Below are 25,926 nucleotides of genomic sequence, written 5' to 3'. Positions count from 1 at the left end.
AAGCGCTCATCAAGCCAATCCAACTTGTGGGAGGTGCTTCAGGAAGAATGTGGTGAAATCTCTTCCAATTACCTCAGCAAATTGACAACTAGAATGCCAAAGGTCTGCAAGGCTGTAATTGCTGCAAATGGAGGATTCTTTAATGAAAGCAAAGTTTGAAGGACACAATTATTATTTCAATAAAAAATAAAAAATAAACGATCTATAACCTTGTCAACGTCTTGACTATATTTCCTATTCATTTTGCAATGAATTTCATGTATGTTTTCATGGAAAACAAGGACATTTCAAAGTGACCCCAAACTTTTGCACGGTAGTGTGTGTAAATAAGGTATTTCTAAAAACGTTTTTGCTTCATCTATATGGGATATTGTGTGTAGATTGATGAGGAAATTGTTTGATTACATTTTAGAATAAGGCTGTAATGTAACAAAATGCGGAAAAAGTCAAGGGGTCTGAATACTTTCCGAATGCACTGTATATGCTTTATAATGCTTTTGAATGACACTTCCGGTTTTGGCGGGAAATACCTGGGTTACCCGGTGGAAAAGTGATTTATTCTCGGGATGGAACATTTGTAAAATACCAGGAAAATATTCAACCCTAGTCTTACCCTGGAGGAGCCTCAGTGATGCTAAACACAAGCAGGCAGAAGAGGGGTTGTTCTGCGGGGAAGGGACAGATTATTCTGGTCCCCCTTTCTTTTCTACCCTCGGATTAGCACCAGGCGTATTCCCCGGCCTGTGTAGTTCAGTTGAGTTCAGCTCTGCACACCTTGTTACGTGAGGCTTCACGCTGAACGCTCCGCAGGTCTGTCAACTCTCATGTCCTCTCTGCTGGGCTGAAGCTGTAGTGGCCTGTCTCTCTCATACAGTCCTATCCAGCCCTTGGGACCAGTGCCCTGACACAGCACCAACACAGCCACGTTACGTAAGCAGGCCTCCCTCTCCCCTCCTCTCTTCTCTCTGTTCTGCTCCACTTGGCTGCAGGGCCAGTTGAGGGGCTGTGTATGGTGCAGTCTCATGAGGATCAGTGGCATTCAGGGTCATTGAACACAACTGACATGATACTTTTTCCTGGTGATATTTTTCCTAATGAAGAAATCCTGATTTACTGACTTGATTATTATAATGGATGGGGTATTCAGGGTTGTAATTGACAACAGTAAGCTGTGCTAATGATTACATCCCTGATGTCCCTTGAGAAGATGGGCAATGGTATTTCCTATGGTTAGGGAAGCAGTAACCGGGTCCCAAGGACTAGGAATGATAAGTAACAGACATTGATCCAGCTTTCAACCCAACACTCTGCCTTTCCACAAGATGTAGCCTAGCTAAGACAGTTGTAGCATTACTGTTATTTTGGTTTTGCAAAAGTTGACACTTGGTTAATCTGGCTGGCTTCACTCTATGCTCACATGGTTTGCAGTGGTGGACCTTAACCTAATACATCCCTATTCCCCTGCCTCAATGTCCCCTCCCCTGTTATGTCTATCTCAGACAGCCTCCCTGCCATCACGCCTTCTCACTCAATTATTGCAAACCTCTCTAATGCTTTTCAATTAAACTCTCAGCCAGCTGACCAACATTAACATGGCTACAATGTCTCGCTACTATGCTCCACACTGCAGTAATAAACACTGACTAGCCATATCTCATACTGTCTCAATGAGCTAAGAATTTTGGATGGAGCGAAAGAGACAGGGAGCGAAAGAGACGGAATGAGACGGTGGGAGGGAGTTCTATGTTTAGTGTTATACCAAACTCAGTAGAAGTTATTTTAAGACAACGATACCCCAATTTGATTACAGGCTTCAAAGGCATCCCTCTTATCTGTGTCTGAGGATCTGTGCAGTAGTCAGTACTCACCACAGACACAGTGGGCTCCAGAGACTGGCAGGCAGGCAGGCAGGCAGGCAGGCAGGCAGGCAGGCAGGCAGGCAGGCAGGCAGGCAGGCAGGCAGGCAGGCCTACTGTGTGCACACGCAGGCCTTGCTGGCCCCCTGCAGTGGTAGCTGTCAGTGTTGAAGCTAGCTACATCCCCAGAGAACAAATTAAGCACCAGAAAGACTAAACTTCTCAATCAACTTTTAATGATAATGTCCCTTTCAGTACATTGTTCTCACAGTAGTTTTGTGGTGCACATTATTTTACTCCTGCTGTGTTTATAAGGAGTGCATGCCTGAGAATAGGCTAGGCAGACAATGTTATGTACTGTAGCATAGCTTTTGCTGTATAATAATCATGCAATCTCAGCGGGCCACTAGCTAGGTCTATTTCCAGCTCTACAGGGTCCGTGTCAGCAGCACAGGTTGTTGTTGCTGAGTGACTTCCCAGAGGCGTCATTATGATATTGCTGCATCATCGATTGGCTAAGCTCCCTGCTGCCCAGGACAGGAGTGTGAAGGAGGACAGGCCAGAGACACTTATTTGTCAGCTAGGTGGGTTTGCGCATGTCCATGTTGAATGGCTGTAGTTGGTCAGAGAGCGAGATTCTACACTGTATCATTGCTATTGTATATTTTTAGCTGTGAAATGTGGCATTACTTGCCCAGTTTGGTTGTAGAGCTCTTCATCGCTGTGACGCTAAGAACATATGGAGTATAGCCTAGCCGCTGTGCTGTAGTCGTGATCAGTGAAATCTGTGTGCACCGTTGTCCTAGTCACTGCCTCTCAAGCTCCCCTCTCTCTCTCTCTCTCTCTCTCACTCTCCTCTTCCTCCCACTCTCAGTGAGTGGGCCCTATCAGCACACCGCACCCCTTCAGAATGATTGAGTGTCCAGGAGGGATTGTAGCAGCGTAATAGATTTGGGATAAATTCTGGTTGGGCTCTTAATCAAAGAGAGAAGGCAGAGACACAGCGTAAGTGAGAATGGGGATGTGGGAAGGGAGATCATGTATTTCTTTCTTTAGTTAGGGGCTTTGCTGAATTGCTGATAGACATAGAAAATCAAATGACATCAAGACCTTCCCTTCACCTCTACCAACAATAGACATCAACCGTTGATTCATTATTTATGGTAAGGATGATAGGTCTATATCTCCCACCACAACGGTGTGCTTTATCCTAAGATTAAAATATCTAGGGAAGACATGTATCCCTAAGCAAGCCCATCAAAATACTTGAGCACTGGCCTGCAGTTGAAAAGATGTTCAGCAACTCTTGGTAGGACAAAGGAGGTTTTCATAAATAAATATTTTATTGTTAAATCTACAGGCATGCAGTGCTAGTACTCTCTAATGTGTATTTTTATTTCTTATGGATCCTCATTAGCTACTGCCAAGGCAGCAGCTACCCTTACTCAGATCCAGCAAAATTAAGGCAGTTTAACAATTTTCAAAACATTACATTCACAACAGATTGTGTGCCCCCTCAGGCCCCTACTCTACAACACAAAATCCATGTGTACATGTGTATAGGGCGTATGTTATCGTGTGTTTGTATGCATGTGTCTGTTTGTTGCTTCACAGTCCCTGTTGTTCCATAAGGTGTATTTAAACAAAAAATATATATATATATTGGTTGAATGAGTTACTTGATGCAGAATAGAGTTCCAAGTAGTCATGTCTCTTTGTAGTACTGTGGGCCTCCCATAGTCTTTTCTGGATTTGGGGACTGTGAAGAGACCTCTGGTGGCATGTCTTGTGGGGTATGCTATAACCATTCTAATCATTAGTGTAATACAGCAACACCTAAAAGGCTTAATTTAAGGATGAATGTTTTTCAAATGAAGCCCAAAGCACATCCTCCTGCTTATCTGTTTGTCCCGTGTGGCTCAGTTGGTAGAGCATGGCGCTTGCAATGCCAGGGTTGTAGGTTTGATTCCCACGAGGGACCAGTACAAAAAAAGTATACACTCACTACTGTAAGTAACTCTGGATAAGTTTGTGTTACTGTAAATTACACATTTATTTTTTGTTTTAAGTCCCATATGGTTGATTTATCTCGCTGCTTATGAGGCCCAGATAACATGAGGTCCAGAAGTGGAGAGAATAGGCATTGTCATTAGGCCTGTGTGTTGGAGCAGCAGACTAGGAAGTGAATAGGAAGTGGTGATGGTCTGACCTCTGCTGTGGGTGTTCCATCCGGCATGTGGAGACAAGGAGAGGAAGCCAATTTGGACTATTGAGATGAGCTCACCCTGTGTGTGGGCATGCACATTTATTCAAACAGATTTGTTTTTCCATTCAACCCTCTAAACTCTGAGACAAGCGTGCTAAATGTGAGACACCATAAGCGGAGTCACCCTGCTCATTATGCTATGGTTCCTGTCACCCCGTCTCTCTGCTGCGGCTCTCCCCCACTTTCTTTCCTTCCTCCTCCGCATGTCTGCAACAGCCTAGTCCAATGTTTCTTAATACTGGTCCTGGGGACCCATAGGGATACCATAGTATTGACCCAGCACTACCACAATTGATTCAACGAATTATCTGAAACAGGTGCCAAGACAAAAACAAAACAAATGTGCACCCCTTTGGGTCCCTAGAATCAGAATTGAGAAACACTGGTCTAGTTTAATGGGGCAAAAACACATTCAAGTGCTAGAGTGGATTACATGTTGACACTATCTGAGAGGAGAGAGCTCCCCCAGCACCCTGCCCTCCAGTCAGGCACCCTGACCAGAACCTTAAGAATAACCATATGACCCTGTTGCACAGAGCGTGACTGAGGGTGTAAATTAGGGACTCAATGGTCTCCATGTGATGTCTACAGCTGTTGCTGGGAGTTACAGTTGGTATGATGAGTGTTTTGTAGAAGGAGCAGTACAGTGAAATCCAAAATTGTGCACTTTTTCTCCCCCAGATTCTATTTAAGTCCTGGTGAACAAAAGTTCAGGGTTCTAAGAAAAGGTCCGTCAGTTTGTTGCAGCTTGTCTGCTGGATTCTTTTGATGGAAGTTGCTTCTCCACACTGCATTACTGCCTGTTTGTTCACCACAACATCTTTTTGAATTCTCTCCCAGCAGAACCAACTAGCTGCATGGGCCTGGTTCGACAAGGTTCAGGATTAGATTCCTTGTAACGCGTGCGTCTACAGTCTCCTCACTCCTTCAACCAATAGTGTGTGGACTCCTATTACCACAGTGTTTACTGTGACCTTCAACTATTATTATATTAAGCCAAGCTCCTCCACTCCCACTGAACACTGCAATTGTCTGACAGATCAATTGCACTGTCAACTCAAATGCCAAATGAAAGTAAAAATGGTTTCCTCTGTGTTTTATATCATATTGTACACCAGCTGATGAAACTAACTGTAAAAAAGTGGGGAAATATTAAAATCAGTATTATTTCCTGATAGTTACTGGCTGAAAATACAATCTACATTCAACCTTCTAATCAGGTTTGCATAGGTGGGAGTGTCGGCTTTCCGTGGTGACATCACGGCTTTCCAAGGCGCTAAACCCAATTAGTCAATTGTCTGGTCGACAAGATTCTCTTGGCCGAACAGTAGCATACATACAGCGCATTAAGAAAGTACTCAGATCCTTTGACTCTGGGATGCTGGCCTTCAAGGCAGAGTTCCTCTGTCCAGTGTGTGTTCTTTTGCCCATCTTAATCTTTTATTTTTATTGGCCAGTCTGAGATATGGCTTTTTCTTTGCAACTCTGCCTAGAAGGCCAGCATCCCGGAGTCGCCTCTTCACTGTTGATATTGAGACTGGTGTTTTGCGGGTACCATTTAATTGAGCTGCCAGTTGAGGACATGTGAGGCGTCTGTTTCTCAAACTAGACACTAATGTACTTGTCCTCTTGCTCAGTTATGCAGAGGCCTCCCACTCTTTCTATTCTGGTTAGAGCCAGTTTGCACTGTTCTGTGAAGGGAGTAGTACACAGCGTTGTACAAGAGTTCCTCTGCAGCACTCCACCAATCTGGCCTTTACGGTAGAGTGGCCAGACGAAACCTACTCCTTGGAGTTTGTCCTTCCGGTGCCTTTTGGCAGAGTTCTTTAGGCAGGTCATGACTTGCCGTCTTGGATGGAGATCAAAGGTGCCGGCTAACTAAAGGTTTGGTTTCAAAACCCTCCTCTCCTGGGGCTTGGCCAGTTTAATGACGGTCGTAAATACCTGGCAGGAACTGTCGCTCCATGGCCATGCAGTATTGAGGGGAAAGAACCCTTTTGTTACAAGGAGATTCTTCCTGCCAAAAGTGGAGAATGAAACAATATTCCTAACACAAACAATGTGGGAAATGGTCAGGAGGGACTTAAAGAACAATCATGTCAGATCATTTATTGGTTGGTGATATCATTAAAAGACACTATACCGAAAACATAGCAACTTTAAGAGCTTTCCCAATGTATATGTCAGTTTCATCTAAATATTATAAAACAATGATTAAATATGAAACTATTTGTGAAAAGATAGAAATGTGATTTTAGCCTTTAAAATGAGAAATTGTAGTTCATATAAAGTTTTATCCAGTCAGTAACCACACCCACGTGAGCACAGACATTATGCTGTCATGATGAAACGCCCCCTTTGACCAGAGTGCTTAAAAAGGACTCGTAACGAAATTTACAGGAGACCAAAACATGCCGGGTTGCTGCTGGTGTGGAGAGTGGTCTTTGCTGTACCCTGAATAAATCAACCATTGAGGCCGGACAGCGTGAAGCGGTGGCTACACAGCTGACAAATGGTTAAAAACCACAAGACCAGTACATTGCGTTGCTACTGGCAATTAAAATGGTTTAAAACTACCAGACCAGTATGCGTGCAGCGCAAGCTGAATAGATGACAAATGGTCTAAAACTACAAGACCCTCAAACTCAGAGAAGACTAGACATGCACCGCCTGCAGCTCTGCACGTAACGTAGTCTAGGAAACCCGACCGAAGACAAGAATAACATTTCCCTATCAAATAACCATTCGTACGTCTGCTGTTCTCATTCTAACAGACACTTCCAGAACAAAGAAAACCTACAACTACAAAAGGACATTGTGACCTCTAGCGGACAACCAGAGACTGTCGAACTATTTGTCACAGACGGATCAAGCGATTTCAGAGACACGACAAGGACATACAAGTGTAAATATGTACAATGCATTTCTAAATCCGAATGAGGGGTTGTTAGACTGCTAAATATCCACATTTATGATGTATGAATGATAGTTGAAACTATCACCTTCTCCCGCTCTTAATTTGGTAGCATTGCCTTTAAATTGTTTAACTTGGGTCAAACGTTTCGGGTAGCCTTCCACAAGCTTTCCACAATAAGTTGGGTGAATATTTGGCCCATTCCTCCTGACAGAGCTGGTGTAACCGAGTCAGGTTTGTAGGCCTCCTTGCTTGCACACGCCTTTTCAGTTCTGCCCACAAATTTTCTATAGGATTGAGGTCAGGTCATTGTGAGGGCCACTCCAATACTTTGACTTTGTTGTCCTTAAGCCATTTTGCCACAACTTTGGAAGTATGCTTGGGGTCATTGTCCATTTGGAAGACCCATTTGCAACCAAGCTTTAACTTCCTTGAGATGTTGCTTCAATATATCCACAGTTTTCCTCCCTCATGAAGCCATCTCTTTTGTGAAGTGCACCAGTCCCTCCTGCAGCAAAGCACCCCCACAACATGATGCTGCCACCCCCGTGCTTCACGGTTGGGATGGTATTCTTCAGCTTGCAAGCATCCCCCTTTTTCCTCCAAACATAACGATGGTCATTATAACCAAACAGTTCCATTTTTGATTCATCAGACCAGAGGACATTTCTCCAAAAAGTATGATCTTTGTCCCCATGTGCAGTTGCAAACCGTAGTCTGGCTTTATGGCGGTTTTGGAGCAGTGGCTTCTTCCTTGCTGAGCGGCCTTTCAGGTTATGTCGATAGAGGACTCGTTTTACTGTGGATATAGATACTTTGTACCCGTTTCCTCCAGAATCTTCACAGGGTCCTTTGCTGTTGTTCTGGGATTGATTTGCACTTTTCGCACCAAAGTGCATTCATTTCTAGGAGACAGAACACGTCTCCTTCCTGAGCGGTATGGCGGCTGCGTGGTCCCATGGTGTTTATACTTGCATACTATTGTTTGTACAGATGAACGTGGTACCTTCAGGCGTTTGGAAATTGCTCCCAAGAATGAACCAGACTTGTGGTCTACATTATTATTATTTTATTTTTTTACTTCAACCTAAGTGTATGTAAACTTCCGACTTCAACTGCATATATAGGGCTATATACATCTAGAAGAGGATTATCTATTTTGGTTGAAATTTGAATGGAGTCGATGAAGAGAGAGAAAGACTGCGAGAGAATGCTCGCGCGTGCACTGATTTAAAGCAGCGATATTCGAGTGATAGGCTGTTAATTAACTCTGCAATTTTAAAAATCCCATCTTTACAATTAAAAAACAAGGTGACCCCGAAAGCCAGTTGGAGATGGCTAAATTTGACATGCATTCAGTCTTTATATTACTGTAGCATATGCCAGTGGTTCCAACCAGGGGCACTAGGACCCCTGGGGGTACTTGGCTTATCCCCAGGGGGTACTTGAAGACTCATGAGTCCATAGGCCTACTGGTAAAATGCACATGAGGGGGTACTTCAGGCAGATCAAAATTCAGTTGGTGGTACAGTAACCAAAAAAGGTTGGGAACTACTGGCATAGGCTATGCTGCAGCAAACAGGCCTACCTGTCACAAGAAAACTACATGCATTGTGAACTGCGCTCCATACTGAGACAGGCTGTTGGCACCACCCTGAGTGTTGATTCATCAGAAGGAAGAGAAGCCAGATTTAGACATAGCATATCATTTAAAAAGTTCAATTACACACCATGCTGTTCATAAATCATTTATTATAACTTTCCAGTTTCTCGCAGTTATTTATCCAGGGAAAAGGGAGTGGATTTGGGCGGTAAATCCTGGTAACCAGGTTCTCGCCATTCAACCCTAGGTAAGACCCTATTTTTTTTTAAGTCACTTAATAGTTTTATAAGCACAGTGCAGCGAGTAATAATTCACTTTTACTTTACTAAAAATGTCAGTGTCCTACCCAAGACCACAACAGTGAGAAGTTTGTGTTGAACTCTTGAAGGCAAGCTACTCTCGTAAAAAAGAAACCATCTGGGGTGTCACACTCAGGCAGGTGTGACCACTGACCAGTCCCCCCCTCTAACCAATGTAGGGCCATGTTTAGCTTATGTTAACCAGTTTTGGTGTGTTTATCTCTGGTCTTAGAGTGTCGACACACAGATTAGAGTTGAAGTCAACCTGATGTTTTGAGGCAGCTGGCTCTCCCATGCACAGCTGTTGATAGGGTAACCCTCTGACATCTCTAGGGTGGTACAGGGTACCCGATGTCACAAGTCCAGCAATGGAATATATACTCCGCTCACATGATCAGCAGGGTGCTGCTGGAGTGATACCCAGCTATACTGTTACCCACTCAGCTACATAGTTACCCAGTAAATCATTGACCTTCCTCAGCGTCTCAGTGTGGCCTGGTCTACTTTGGTGGTCCTGCTAAGGGTCCCAGGCCTTAATGACACTGACATGATGCCTTTAAATAACTCTGGGGCCGACAGAGGAAAAAAAGCAAAGCACTGCAAAGCACTGTACGGCAACAGCCTTGTTAGCTGGATCTGAGGGGGGCTGTTCGGGAGAGGGAGGATGAGTTTGGGCCCACACAATACGAGAGGCAGGAGGAGGAGTGGGCGCTGCTTTGTGGATTTTTTATTTTAAAACATTTGTCAAGTTATGCAAGACCTGGAGAAGCGGCTTCTGCTAGACTGGATCCATTGTATTCTCCCTGGAGGGGTGGGAGACCTTAATAATACATGTGCAAAAGGGGCAAGTAGAGCAGAAAAAAGGGCTCTACGGTCATAAGCCCGACAGAGTGGGGTGTTAGGATTGAGAGAGGACAAAGGAAAAAGGTGATTGCACACCAGCATGGCCTGAATTTTTTTTTGTTAACACAGACTGTTCTGGAAATTCTCACAAACTTCATAAAACGGGTTGGCTGATAACGTCATGAAATTGAGCGCACACGTCGATGAGGCAGAAGGCCATGTGTTATGATTCTGAATGGTCAGATAGCTAGCAACAATGACATGAAGCTGCCATGTGGGGAATTGTAGGTGTTTTGATACCATGTCTTGTTTTGAGGTGTTTTGACTCATGTCATGTCTATGCTAATATGGCAAAACCACTTGCTAGCTAGAAAATCAACAACTGTAACAATGTATGTGAGAGAAAACAAGTGCTCATTGTGAAAATGTATTTGTTTTCAATAAATATTTGTAGACAAAATATAGTTAACATGTCAACAATCTAAGGAAACAGTCTGTTTTGTCCCATAATTGTGCACGAGTCGGTTTTGTTGCCAAACAACCAGTCTATAGGTAGGAATGATATTTAACATGCTTTTTACATTTGTATCACAAACCATTTGAGAAAATCATGATGAATGTGGCCCTTTTTAGACCTATATTGTAGCCTAAAACATGCAGAACTGAGAGAAACAATTTGGACCAACGTTAAATTAATTCCCCATTTTGTATTGCTAATGTAGGCAAAATGTACATTCATGAGAGGACTGGAATATACAGTGCATTCAAAAAGTACTCTTAACAGACCCCTTCACTTTTTCCACATTTTGTTACGTTAAAGCTTTATTCTAGAATGGATTAAATAAAAAATGTCCTCAATCTACACACAATACCCCATAATGACAAAGCAAAAACAGGTTTTTATATATAAAAATGTACACACACACACACACACACACACACACACACACACACACACACACACACATAAAAAAAGAAATACCTTATTTACATAGGTGTTCAGACACTTTGCTATGAGACTCAAAAGGCGTGGAGTTTGCCAAAAGGCAAAGATAAACAATTGAGGCAAAGATAAATGGAGCAAAGTACAGAGAGATACTTGATGAAAACCTGCTCCAGGGTGCTCAGGACCTCAGACTGGGGTGAAGGTTCACCTTCCAACATGACAACGACTCTAAGCACACAGCTAAGCCAACGCAGGAGTGGCTTTAGGACAAGTCTCAATGTCCTTGAGTGGCACAGCCAGAGCCCGGACATTAACATCTCTGGAGAGACCTGAAAAACGCTGTGCAGCGATGCTTCCCATCCAACTTGACAGAGCTTGAGAGGATCTGCAGAGAAGAAAATGGGAGAAATTCCCCAAATACAGGTGTGCCAAGCTTGTAGGGTCATACTCAAGAAGACTCAAGGCTGTAACCGCTGTCAAAGATGCTTCAACAAAGTACTGAGTAAAAGGTCTGAATACTTATGTAAAATGTAATATACATTTTTATTTAAACATTTGCAAACATAAAAAAAAAATTTTTGCTTTGTCATTATGGAGTATTGTGTGTAGACTGATACATTTTAGAACAAGGCTGTAACGTAACAAAGTGGAAAACGTGTGGGGGTCTGAATACTTTCCGAATGCACTGTAAATAGCAGCGGAATAGTCACTCAACTAATTATAAGTACTTGTGCAATGAAACCCAATTAATGTCCAGAACTTAAGAAAATATTCACACATGAGAGTTCCACTAATATGTAGCTTACACTGTACAAGGACATGTAAATATGGAGCAACAACCACAAACTTGGGTGCATCTTACAGGCTGGGGAGAGGAGCTACTTCCCCGTCACTCCAGTTTACACATAGTAATGTAATTTACCTGCAGCAAACTACAGGAGTACAGGCTACAGGAGAGTACAGTCGTAGCCAAAAGTTGAGAGAATTACAAATATTAATTTTCACAAAGTCTGCTGCCTCAGTTTGTATGATGGCAATTTGCATATACTCAAGAATGTCATGAAGAGTGATCAGATGAATTGCAAAGTCCCTCTTTGCCATGCAAATGAACAGAATCCCCCAAAACATTTCCACTGCATTTCAGCCCTGCCACAAAAGGACCAGCTGACATGTCAGTGATTCTCTCCTAAACACAGGTGTGAGTGTTGACGAGGACAAGGCTGGAGATCACTCTGTCATGCTGATTGATCTCGAATAACAGACTGGAAGCGTCAAAAGAAGGGTGGTGCTTGGAATCATTGTTCTTCCTCTGTCAACTATGTTACTTGCAAGGAAACACGTGCTGTCGTCATTGCGTTGCACAAAAAGGGCTTCCAAGACAAGGATATTGCTGCCAGTAAGACTGCACCTAAATCAACCATTTATCAGATCATCAAGAACTTCAAGGAGAGCTGTTCAATTGTTGTGAAGAAGGCTTCAGGGTGCCCAAGAAAGTCCAGCAAGCGCCAGGACCGTCTCCTAAAGTTGATTCAGCTGCGGGATCGGGGCACCACCAGTACAGAGCTTGCTCAGGAATGGCAGCAGGCAGGTGTGAGTGCATCTGCACACACAGTGAAGCAAAGACTTTTGACGGATGGCCTGGTGTCAAGAAGGGCAGCAAAGAAGCCACTTCTCTCCAGGAAAAACATCAGGGAAAGACTGATATTCTGCAAAAGGTACAGGGATTGGACTGCTGAGGACTGGGGTAAAGTAATTGTCTCTGATGAATCCTCTTTCCGATTGTTTGGGGCATCCGGAAAAAAGCTTGTTCGGAGAAGACAAGGTGAGCGCTACCATCAGTCCTGTGTCATGCCAACAGTAAAGCATCCTGAGACCATTCATGTGTGGGGTTGCTTCTCAGCCAAGGGAGTGGGCTCACTCACAATTTTGCCTTAAAACACAGCCATGAATAAAGAATGGTACCAACACATCCTCCGAGAGCAACTTCTCCCAAACATCCAGGAACAGTTTGGTGATGAACAATGCCTTTTCCAGCATGATGGAGCACCTTGCCATAAGGCAAAAGTGATAACTAAGTGGCTCAGGGAACAAAACATCGATATTTTGGGTCCATGGCCAGGAAACTCCCCAGACCTTAATCCCATTGAGAACTTCTGGTCAATCCTCAAGAGGCGGGTGGACAAACAAAAACCCACAAATTCTGACAAACTCCAAGCATTGATTATGCAAGAATGGGCTGCCATCAGTCAGGATGTGGCCCAGAAGTTAATTGACAGCATGCCAGGGTGGATTGCAGAGGTCTTGAAAAAGAAGGGTCAACATTGCAAATATTGACTCTCTGCATCAACTTCATGTAATTGTCAATAAAAGCCTTTGACACTTCAGTATTCCATAGTAACATCTGACAAATATCTAAAGACACTGAAGCAGCAAACTTTGTGAAAATTAATATTTGTGTCATTCTGAAAACTTTTGGCCACGACTGTAGACTTAATGACAATGACCTAATGTCGTTACACTGTTTTCTAACAGCTCTCTTTCCATTTGTCAAAATGGCGGGTGCACAGCTGGATAATGGAATTTTTTGGTAGCCTTAAAGTGATTTGTTTGATATGGTTGTGTTCATGCCACTTAAGGTAATACATTTTTATAGTTAAAATACATGTTTTTTTTATGTCACGGTATAACTCACACTCTGCAGTAAGCAATTATCACAGATGGCTACTTCCAAACCATTAGCCCTGAAATTAGATGAAAGCCTTAAGTACTGCAGAGGGTGCAGGATAGAATACAGTAGACCAAATCTGAGGTGGAACATCTCTACCACCTAGTGGTCAACAAGTCCCATTACAAATAAAGAAAAAAATATTGGCAACTTGACACAATCTGTGTAGACTCCAAGTACTAACTACTGAATTATGGCCAACTCATGAACTAGGGCGTAAAATTGAACTCTGATTCAACTCATGTATTATATTGAATGTAGGCTACCTATTCTGTGTGTGTTCATGTGTTTAAAATTGCCTTGGCTGAGAGGGTAGGCTACCAGCAGTGGTTAGGCCTAGTGAAGGGTAAATGTAAGTAAATGCGATTTACCCACCTTAAAAAATAATAATATGCACTTAAAGTATAGGGAGCATTACTTTCTTCACAGTGACCGGCAATCAGTTTACTCATGCACCTACAGTGGGGGAAAAAAGTATTTGATCCCCTGCTGATTTTGTACGTTTGCCCACTGACAAAGAAAGGATCAGTCTATAATTTTAATGGTAGGTTTACTTTAACAGTGAGAGACAGAATAACAACAAAAATATCCAGAATAACGCATGTCAAAAATGTTAAAATGATTTGCATTTTAAATGAGGAAATAAGTATTTGACCCCCTCTCAATCAGAAAGATTTCAGGTAACGAGCTGAGATTAAGCGTGTGCTCCTAAAGGGAGTGCTCCTAACCGCAGCTTGTTACCTGTAAAAAAAGACACTTGTCCACAGAAGCAATCAATCAGATTCCAAACTCTCCACCATGGCCAAGACCAAAGAGCTCTCCAAGGATGTCAGGGACAAGATTGTAGACCTACACAAGGCTGGAATGGGCTACAAGACCATCGCCAAGCAGCTTGGTGAGAAGGTGACAACATCTGGTGTGATTATTCGCAAATGGAAGAAACACAAAAGAACTGTCAATATCCCTCGGCCTGGGGCTCCATGCAAGATCTCGCCTCGTGGAGTTACAATGATCATGAGAACAGTGAGGAATCAGCCCAGAACTACACGGGAGGATCTTGTCAATGATATCAAGGCAGCTGGGACCATAGTCACCAAGAAAACAATTGGTAACACACTACGCCGTGAAGGACTGAAATCCTGCAGCGCCCGCAAGGTCCCCCTGCTCAAGAATCACATATACATGCCCGTCTGAAGTTTGCTAATGAACATCTGAATGACTCCGAGGACAACTGGTGAAAGTGTTGTGGTCAGATGAGACCAAAATGGAGCTCTTTGACATCAACTCAACTCGCCGTGTTTGGAGGAGGAGGAATGCTGCCTATGACCCCAAGAACACCATCTCCACCGTCAAACATGGAGGTGGAAACATTATGCTTTGGGGGTGTTTTTCTGCTAAGGGGACAGGACAACTTCACCGCATCAAAGGGACGATGGAAGGGGCCATGTACCGTCAAATCTTGGGTGAGAACCTCCTTCCCTCAGCCAGGGCATTGGAAAAAAAAAAAAAAAAAAAAAAAAAAAAAAAATCGGTCGTGGATGGGTATTCCAGCATGACAATGACCCAAAACACACAGCCAAGGCAACAAAGGAGTGGCTCAAGAAGAAGCACATTAAGGTCCTGGAGTGGCCTAGCCAGTCTCCAGACCTTAATCCCATAGAAAATCTGTGGAGGGAGCAAAAGGTTCGAGTTGCCAAACGTCAGCCTCGAAACCTTAATGACTTGGAGAAGATCTGCAAAGAGGAGTGGGACAAAATCCCTCCTGAGATGTGTGCAAACCTGGTGGCCAACTACAAGAAACATCTGACCTCTGTGATTGCCAACAAGGGTTTTGCCACCAAGTACTAAGTCATGTTTTGCAGAGGGGTCAAATACTTATTTCCCCTCATTAAAATGCAAATCATTTTATAACATTTTTGACGTGTTTTTCTGGATTCTTTTGCTGTTATTCTGTCTCTCACTGTTCAAATAAACCTACTATTATAATTATAGACTGATAATTTCTTTGTAAGTGGGCAAACGTACAAAATCAGCAGGGGATCAAATACTTTTTCCCCCCACTGTATTTTTTTAACACTACATCCCAGGCTTCTGGTAGGTCTATTTGAAGTTCATGGGAATACACACTGTAGCCTCGTCTCATAAATGTACCTTGTGCGTTAGGGTGACCATCCTGTTTTTCCCAGGACAGTTTCAGCACCATCGCAGGTGTCCTGAGTTTTCAGGCTACAAAAAAGGTCAATTTGTCAGCAAGACACGTCAATGAATATAGGCCTAATCAATGGTAATGGCTGAATGTCATTACTCACACCTTTTGGTGTTTTGCAGCAGATGTCCATTTCCATTCATCAAATGGACCTAGTAGTCTATACATGCAGTTTGGATGCTTGAATTATTTTAGAGTGGAAGAACGGTTACTTTAAGTGATTTGTTTGACAAATCAGATTAAAATATCATGATTGGTTGTGTTTCTGCCACATTAAAATATAATACATTACGTCATTATTAGGATCATTAAAAAAAATACAAAGATCCCCCGAAAGTCAGGGTGTAAGTCGCACTCTGGTTAGGCCTATGCACTACCCATGATATGCATCTGCATTTAGTAAAAAAAGTATTATTAAGAGATCGATATCATGCTCAGACCTCCTATTCCCACGTTTAGTGAGACATGAACCTCGAGAGCATCCAGTCTGCGCTATACAGTCTGAGGCTGTAACAACTACATCCATTAGGTGGCGACACTCAGATTTGAGAATTCACCTTTTACAAAAAGGCATACTTGCCAATCATTGTCATATCAACCAAGAAACATGAAATGAATGAAAAATACAGTTGAAAGAGGGGCCAATTCAGTAATTCCCACAGTAACACTATTAGCATCTACAGATGGACTATCATCAACATTTTAACTATGTACTAACCATATCCCTAGTAGGGCTGAATATTTTCCCAGTATTTTACAAATGTTCCATCCTGAGAATAAATCACTTCTCTCGGGTAACCCAGTATTTCCCATTCAAAAGTATTAGAGCATATAAATGTGTCTGGTTTTGATTAGCATGAAAATTCAAACCTGATGCTACCGGAGCATGATGAGCCACATATTAAATATACTGCTCCAAAAAATAAAAGGGAACACTTAAACAACACATCCTAGATCTGAATAAATGAAATAATCTTATTAACCTGTTGGGGATAGGGGGCAATGGTCGATCTGAGGACAATGAGACTGGAGGCGCGTGCACGAGCCGACACCATGTTTACTTTCTCTCTTTGAACGAAAACAACGACTCCCGGTCGGAATATTAGCGCTTTTTTACGAGAAAAAAAGCATAAAAATTGATTTTAAACAGCGTTTGACATGCTTCGAAGTACGGTAATGGAATATTTTGACGTTTTTGTCACGAAACGCGTCGGGCGCGTCACCCTTCATCCTTCGGATAGTGTCTTGAATGCACGAACAAAACGCCGCTATTTGGATATAACTATGGATTATTTGGAACCAAACCAACATTTGTTATTGAAGTAGAAGTCCTGGGAGTGCATTCTGACGAAGAACAGCAAAGGTAATCAAACTTTTCTAATAGTAAATCGGAGTTTGGTGAGTACCACACTTGGTGGGTGTCAAAATAGCTAGCCTGTGATGGCCGGGCTATTGCAAAATGTGCTTTCACCGAAAAGCCATTTTAAAAATCGGACATAGCGAGTGCATAAAGGAGTTCTGTATCTATAATTCTTAAAATAATTATGTTTTTTGTGAACGTTTATCGTGAGTAATTTAGTAAATTCACCGGAAGTGTTCGGTGGGAATGCTAGTCACATGCGAATGTAAAAAGCTGTTTTTGATATAAATATGAACTCGATTGAACAAAACATGCATGTATTAGGATTGTCATCTGATGAAGATCAAAGGTTAGTGCTGCATTTAGCTGTGGTTTGGGTTTATGTGACATATGCTAGCTTGAAAAATGGGTGTCTGATTATTTCTGGCTGGGTACTCTGCTGACATAATCTAATGTTTTGCTTTCGTTGTAAAGCCTTTTTGAAATCGGACAGTGTGGTTAGATTAACGAGAGTCTTGTCTTTAAAATGGTGTAAAATAGTCATATGTTTGAGAAATTGAAGTAATAGCATTTCTAAACTGGCTGTTGAGTAGGTGGGACGCAAGCGTCCCACTGGCCCAGAGAGGTTAAATACTTTTTTCTTTACATAGTTGAATGTGCTGACAACAAAATCACACAAAAATAAATCAATGGAAATCCAATTTATCAACCCATGGAGGTCTGGATTTGGAGTCACACTCAAAATTCAAGTGGAAAACCACACTACAGGCTGATCCAACTTTGATGTAATGTCCTTAAAACAAGTCAAAATGAGGCTCAGTAGTGTGTGTGGCCTCCACGTGCCTGTATGACCTCCCTACAACGCCTGGGCATGCTCCTGATGAGGTGGCGGTGGTCTCCTGAGGGATCTCCTCCCAGACCTGGACTAAAGCATCCGCCAACTCCTGGACAGTCTGTGGTGCAACGTGGCGTTGGTGGATGGAGCGAGACATGATGTCCCAGATGTGCTCAATTGGATTCAGGTCTGGGGAACGGGCGGGCCAGTCCATAGCATCAATGCCTTCCTCTTGCAGGAACTGCTGACACACTCCAGCCACATGAGGTCTAGCATTGTCTTGCATTAGGAGGAACCCAGGGCCAACCGCACCAGCATATGGTCTCACAAGGGGTCTGAGGATCTCATCTCGGTACCTAATGGCAGTCAGGCTACCTCTGGCGAGCACATGGAGGGCTGTGCGGCCCCCAAAGAAATGCCACCCCACACCACGACTGACCCACCGCCAAACCGGTCATGCTGGAGGATGTTGCAGGCAGCAGAACATTCTCCACGGCGTCTCCAGACTCTGTCACGTCTGTCACATGTGCTCAGTGTGAACCTGCTTTCATCTGTGAAGAGCACAGTGCGCCAGTGGCGAATTTGCCAATCTTGGTGTTCTCTGGCAAATGCCAAACGTCCTGCACGGTGTTGGGCTGTAAGCACAACCCCCACCTGTGGACGTCAGGCCCTCATACCACCCTCATGGAGTCTGTTTCTGCCCATTTGAGCAGACACATGCACATTTGTGGCCTGCTGGAGGTCATTTTGCAGGGCTCTGGCAGTGCTCCTCCTTGCACAAAGGCGGAGGTAGCGGTCCTGCTGCTGGGTTGTTGCCCTCCTACGGCCTCCTCCACGTCTCCTGATGTACCGGCCTGTCTCCTGGTAGCGTCTCCATGCTCTGGACACTACGCTGACAGACACAGCAAACCTTACCACAGCTCGCATTGATGTGCCATTCTGGATGAGCTGCACTACCTGAGCCACTTGTGTGGGTTGTAGACTCCGTCTCATGCTACCACTAGAGTGAAAGCACCGCCAGCATTCAAAAGTGACCAAAACATCAGCCAGGAAGCATAGGAACTGAGAAGTGGTCTGTGGTCACCACCTGCAGAACCACTCCTTTATTGGGGGTGTCTTGCTAATTGCCTATACATTTCCACCGGTTGTCTATTCCATTTGCACTAAGTGGACAGTTTGATTTCACAGAAGTGTGATTGACTTGTAGTTACATTGTGTTGTTTAAGTGTTCCCTTTATTTTTTTGAGCAGTGTACATTAAATGTTAATGTAGGGATCATACAATGAGCAAAAGCCCCAAAAAGCCCAAATGATTGTGCCATTATCGAACACATATAGGGTACTGCACATTACGTATGACAGAAAAACAAAAGCCCATAGATGTAACTAGTTATATGCTCGAGTAAATAAATGAAACTAGCTCATGCAGGCAAATCTTTGAGTGTGAACTGTATTACTGTACTGCATTGTGGACTGGAATTACGCACATCATTCAAACTATGATAAAGCAGAAGAGAACATTCAATTCTGGACGGTGAATCGCCTTTGAAAAAGACAACAAAAAAAAATGTTCAGAGAGCTATTCTTGTCTAGCTTTTTCCTGCATGGGACTCCAAAAGCTGCTTGCGGAGCACAGCTGCTTGCGTACTGCGCAGGAGACAGAGGCTATAAATTAGAAGCTTATCATGCATAACCCACTATAAATTAGAAAACGGTAGGCTAGGACATCATATACAGTATATAAAACAATTTAGAACAGGATTATCAATTTTGGATGCAATTTGAATGGAGTTGGAGAAAGAAAAGACTGCGAGAGAGTGCTCACACGTGGACGGATTTAATGCAATTATATTTGAGTCAGTCTATTTTAAAAAACTCTGCAGCTGCAATTTAAAAAAAAGTATAACCTTAACAATTAAAAAATAAGGTGACCCCCGAAAGCCAGATGGAGATGGGAAATTAGATGCGCATTCAGTCTTTATATTACTGTTGCATAGGCTATGCTGCAGCAAATATAGGGCTACATGTCACAACTTGGATGGAAAATGACTGGGAGGATAATAGCGGACAATATTGCCACTCCTATTTGCCATATCTTCAATTTAAGCCTACAAGCAAGTGTGTGCCCTCAGGCATGGAGGGAAGCAAAAGTTATTCCCCTACCTAAAGATAGTAAAGCCCCCTTTACTGGCTCAAATAGCCGACCAATCAGCCTGTTGACCATCCTTCGTAAACTTTTGGGGGAAAAAAATGGTGTTTGAGTAGATATCAATTTGTTTTACTGTAAAATAGCATTCTAAGACTTTCAGCACGCTTATAGGGAAGGACATTCAACAAGCACAGCACATACACAAATGACTGACGATTGGCTGAGAGAAATTGATGATTAACAAAACAGCCCCCACAATCTTTTTGACTTCAGTGCGGCTTTTGACATGATCGATTATAGTCGGTTGCTTGAAAAACTTGTGTTATGGCCTTACACCCCCTGCTATATTGTGGGTAGAGAGTTACCTGTCTAACATAACACAGAGTGTTCTTTGATGGAAGCCTCTCCGACAAAATCCAGGAAGAATCAGGAATTCACCAGGGCAGCTGTCTACGCCCCTTAGTTTTTTCAATCTTTACTAACATGCCACTTGCTCTGGGTAAAGCCAGTGTGTCTATATATGCGGATGACTCAACACTATACACGTCAGCTACCACAGCGACTGAAATGACCGCAACACGTATGGCGCTGCAGTTAGTTTCAGAATGGGTGGCAAGGAATAAGTTAGTCCTAAATATTTCAAAACTAAAAGCATTGTATTTGGGACAAATCATTCACTAAAGCCTAAATTAAATCTTGTAATGAATACATGTGGTAATTGAGCAAGTTGAGGAGACTAAACTGCTTGGAGTAACCCTGGATTGTAAACTGTCAAGGTCAAAACATATTGATACAACAGTAGCTAGGATGGGGAGAAGTCTCTCCATAATAAAGCGCTATTCTGCATTCTTAACAGCACTATCAACAAGGCAGGTAGGACAGGCCCGAGTTTCGTCGCACCTGGACTACTGTTCAGTCGCCACAAATAGGGACTTAGGAAAATTGCAACTGGCTCAGAATGGGGCAGCACGGCTAGCTCTTGGATGTACACAGAGCGCTAACATGAATAATATTCATGTCAATCTCTCCTGGCTCAAAGTGGAGGAGAGATTACCGCTTACAAATACAAGTATTGATGAAGTCAATGACATGTTGAATACATCAAGCTGTTGGTTGAACTACTAGCACACAGCTCAGACACCCATGCATACCCCACAAGACATGCCACCAGAGGTTTCTTCAGTCCCCAAGTCCAGAACAGACTATGGGAGGCGCACAGTACTACATAGAAATTTATTCCACATCAAGTACCAATGCAAGCAGTAAAATTAGATTTAAAAAACAGATACAAATACACACAACAGCAGGGACTGAAGCAACAAACATAGGCACAGACAGACACATGCATACAAACACATAGATTTTGTGTTGGAAGATACTGTACGAGGTAGTAGAGTTGGGGCCTGAGGGCACACACTTAATATATGTTGTGAAATCTGTTGTAAATGTATTGTAATGTTTTCAAAAATGTATAACTGCCTTAATTTTGCTAGACCCCAGGAAGAACAGCTGTTGTCTTGGCAGCAGCTAATCGGGATCCATAATAAATACAAGAAAGTGGGGATAGTTAGCATGTCCATTATCATGACATATTCTTGCCACAGACACTCACAGTACCTCAGTCTCATCCTAACAGGAGTGAGGGAAGACAGTCAAAGACTGACTAGCACCAAATCTATTCTATCAGGGATGGCTCCTTTACCCCATCCCCTTATGTCTAGCCCTCTGCACTGGACAACTTTCTCTTCTCCACCACTCAAAATCCAAGTAAGTTTAGGACTATACATGTCAGTACTTTGTGTCAACCATAGACTAGGACTACAAGGCAATTTATAACTTTTATGAAACATTTGAGACCTGTGACACACCCACTGAAAATAAGTTTGCTTCTTTTTACAGATGGCTTTGTGTTATTCAAGCTAACAGTCATCAAGAGTGCGTTCGATAAGGCTGTAACGTAAAAAAATGTGGGAAAAGTATTTCCGAATGCACAGTACTTCAGTAATTACATATTTAACCACTTGTCTATTCGCTATCAAATCCACTCTTGTTGATAAACAAAGGGTTGAATAAAGAGAAAATACCTTATATCCTCAATTCGTTGGGTCATGGACTCCACAAGGTGTCGAAAGTATTCCACAGGGATGCTGGCCCATGTTGACTCCAATGTTTCCCACAATTGTGTCAAGTTGGCTGGATGTCCTTTGGGTGGTGGACCATTCTTGACGCATACGGAAAACTGGAGTGTGAATTACCCAGCAGCGTTGCCGTTCTTGACACAAACCAGTGCGTCTGGCACCTACTACCATACCCCTTTCAAAAGCACTTCACTTTTGTCTTGGCCATTCACCCTCTGAAGGGCACACAAACAATCCGTTTCTCAATTGTCTCAAAGCTTAAAAAACAGTCTTTAACCCGTCTCCTCCCATTCATCTACACCGATTTACCAATTGACATCAATAAGGACTCATATCTTCCACCTGCATTCATCTGCTCAGTCTCATGGAAAGAGCAGGTGTTCTTAATGTACACTGAGTGTACATAAAGGGCTAAGTCTGGTTTACGGTACAGTATAGATATCTGCCCATGTCTCATGGACTCATGTCTCAGGTATAATGTAGTGTAGCAGCCTGTCAGGTAGAACAGCTCAATAGTATTGTTCCTCTGGCTCTGACCACAAACAAATAATGATGGCGTTGTATCTGCTGTGCTGACCTAATTACAGAATTGTACACTGATCAGGATACAAGAGCTAGCTGGGCTATCCTTCAATATATTTGGTAACAAACACCAGCAGCTACATACTGTACCATAAGCCAGACTAAGACATTTGTGTATACACATTGAGTAGAATGAGTAAAACCCATCATAGACAACTGGGGGAAAATGACAGACTGCAGAGGACAAAGGGATGAAGTCAGTACTCAGAGGGACCCTGGTTTGAATATGGGAAAGGCACCATAGAGCTCCTTGTAAACTAACATAACTCCCTCTTACCTGCCTCATCACAATGCTCTATATCAGTCAGCCCGCCATGGAACAATGAGTGAGATTTACAGCACAAGAACAATGGGGCCTGCAGTCCGCCAATGTCAATGGCACGCAACGCTGCCTGGTAGCCACCCAACTGCCTCTGACCCCTGGGAACAGACAGCAATCATCCCTTACTATAGCCAAAACAATAACAGACATCACTGGCCTTTGTCAAAACAACAACAGTATTCCCGGACTTCAGACAAGCCATCCCTGCCCATCATCCAAACAGCTGCTACACCAGTCTTCAGACAAAACAACCATCCCTGCACTGGGTTAAAACAGCAGCAGGTAGGCTACCCCTGCTTTACAGACCTTGTCATTAGTGGGGCCTGATTCACATCATGGCTGGCTCATGTACTACACACAGACTGCTAATTGTTTGAGGATGTGGACCACACTACTGTTAATGCCAAACTGCACACATTATACCGGACAGTACTGAGGTTGAAGCCTTATTGAAGCGCATCACTCTGGTTTAGGTTGGGGTGAAAGTTAGGGGTTAGATTAATCTCTCGTGGGCAGACTACGTGAACATACATGGTACCATAGATCTGTCATGATACAACAGGATGTGCAAGATCGAGCAGCATTAGTGCCAGTGTTTGGGTTTTTCATCACTGATTAAATTGGACAAATAACGCTTTCACAGGTGTTAGCATCTTTTGAATTTCAGAAGGGAATGGGACATTTGGCCCATAGACTTTCCCATTATGTGCAAAGAGAGGGTGGAGCTCTTCATTCTGGTTCCGATCCTCGTTCTATCGCTTCTCTTAACAAGTACGGACCCAGAACTCACTCGAGCATCTGACCAATTACGCAAAACTTTAGTTTAGGGTTAACTGAGATTAGGGTTAGCCATGCGCAAACCACACTGCAAGAGTCGCATGTTATCACATAGTTAATGTACAGTATGTAACCTAACCTCTCAGAACACGACAACATGTCTACCATTTGACTACTCAGACAGAGTGGTGAAGTGGGGCCAGAGTGACAGGGAGAATCTTCGCTCTGGCTGATCGGGGGAAAAAGGAAGAGGGGGTGAAAAAACAGGGTCAGGTAAATCCTTATGGAACAGTGTGTCCTTCCCATCTTGTTGGGAAAATATGCCAGCGACCTAGATGATTAAAATAAAACGAGAGCCAGTACCATAAAGAGCAGTCTGGCCAGAGGAGAGTCCAACACTGTCACAGCATCATACAACTAGTGAAACAGCTCTATTCATACTTATACGTTGGCATTAACCCATACATTTGATCCGCACTGTGATTCACTGAGTCAAAGACTTTCCTCAGAACAGGTAAATAATGACAAGAGAGCAAGGTGGGCAGTATACGTAGCACAAAGTAGACAATTATAATCTGCCTGAGCCTCAGGTGGTCTACAAAACCTTCCTCACACCCACTCCTCTTGCCTGTACCCATACAGTATACTCTGCTACCTGGTCAGCGGCAGCCTGTCTTCAAGTCTCACCTGCCCATTAAGCCAATCATTAGGTCTCACCTACCCAGCCCCAGGTATGCCCTGACCTTACCTGTACTTCATGCCAGTCTGGTAGGACACACACTCCTCCAGGGCCAGGCCGTTCATCTTCAGGAAGTCCTCCATGTTCTTGACCTGAGCGGCATGCCTCTGCTCCCTGAGGCGCTGCAGCTCCCCTGGGTCGGTGGGCCGTGGCTGGTTTAGGCCCTGGTCCGAGTGGTAGCGGCTAATGCCACTCCGCATGCTCTCGCTGTATGACATGGACAGCATCTTGCCACTGCCACTGCTGCTGCTTTTCCGTATAACACTGCCCGGCCCGCCCGGTTTGGGGATCTGTAGGTTTTCGGAATGAGCGTACATGGATTGACGCCTCACTGCCGCCCAGGGAGGCTGACCCCCTGACAACCCTCCCGCAAACATCCCCCCTACTCTTGCTGTCGCCGCAGTGACCCACCGCTCAGTGAGAGAGAAAAGTGGGTCTGGGACAGGAGCTAGCAGGACACAGCCACCTCCTTAAATAGCGCCGGACTACTCCCATAAGAGCTCTCCTGCTCTGCTCGGGGCAGCAGTATCACACAGCCATGCATGGTGTGATCAGAGTCACGGCATCACCCCCCAGGAAAGAGACACAATGGCAGGGTGCATTCAGCTGACCGCCTTGTGGTTAACTAAGGAGCAGGACCATGCAAGCGGCATAGGTACATTGGGAACAGCAGGAGGAGGAGACATTCAGACATGGGCCAGAGCAGGCAGACACCGTTCTGGGTTTTCTACTTGGATGTAGGGGGAGAGCCAAGAGAAACTGACCTTCATGTCTTAAAGTAATGGACGGTTGTTTCTCTTTGCTTATTTAAGCTGTTCTTGCCATAATATGGACTTGGTATGTATTTTACCAAATAAGGCTATCTTCTGTATACCACCCCAACATGTCACAACTGATTGGCTCAAACGCATTAAGAAAATAAATGATTTTGACCAGTAGTGTAGTTGCATGAAAAAGTATGTTAACCCTTAGGAATTATCTGGAATTCTGCATAAATTGGTCATAGATGAAGATCAGATCTAATTTTAAGTCACAAGACAAACACAGTCTGCTTAAACTACTAACACACACACACTATTGTATTTTTCTAGTCTATATTGAATACATAATTTAAACATTTACAGTGTAGGTTGGGAAAAGTATGTATGTGAACCCCAAGGCTAATGACATCTCCAAAAGCTAATTGCTAACCTGGAGTACAATCATTGAGATGAGATTGGAGACGTTGGTTAGGGCTGCCCTGCCTTATAAAAAATAAATCACAAAATTAGAGTTTGCTCTTCACAAGAAGCATTGCCTAACGTGAACCATGCCTCAAACAAAAGAGATCTCAGAAGACCCAAGATTAAGAATTGTTGACTTGCATA

At 43.5% G+C, this 25,926-nt stretch overlaps 1 protein-coding gene across 11 annotated transcripts in view; it reads right to left on the bottom strand.

Moving 5' to 3' along the window:
• kcnab2a (potassium voltage-gated channel subfamily A regulatory beta subunit 2a) overlaps positions 1–25,926 on the bottom strand; it is a 140,231-nt gene that overhangs the window by 61,350 nt on the left and 52,955 nt on the right. Inside the window, exon 1 of one of the 11 annotated variants that reach the window (XR_006758071.1) lies at positions 24,569–25,376. The exons of 8 other annotated variants lie outside the window; for them this stretch is intronic. Coding sequence is in view for 2 of the 3 variants with exons in the window: in XM_045691712.1 (XP_045547668.1) it covers positions 24,569–24,936 (368 nt within the window). In the remaining variant the exon portion in view is untranslated. Of the gene's footprint in view, positions 1–24,568; positions 25,377–25,926 lie in introns of those variants that run through there. 2 more of the 11 variants (XM_045691713.1, XM_045691712.1) reach the window with 2 other exon arrangements.

Source organism: Salmo salar, chromosome ssa12 (genome assembly GCF_905237065.1).
Source record: "Salmo salar chromosome ssa12, Ssal_v3.1, whole genome shotgun sequence".
Classification (NCBI taxonomy): domain Eukaryota; kingdom Metazoa; phylum Chordata; class Actinopteri; order Salmoniformes; family Salmonidae; genus Salmo; species Salmo salar.
The sequence above is the reverse complement of the archived record's forward strand: the minus strand, read 5'-3'. Positions and strand labels throughout refer to the sequence as shown.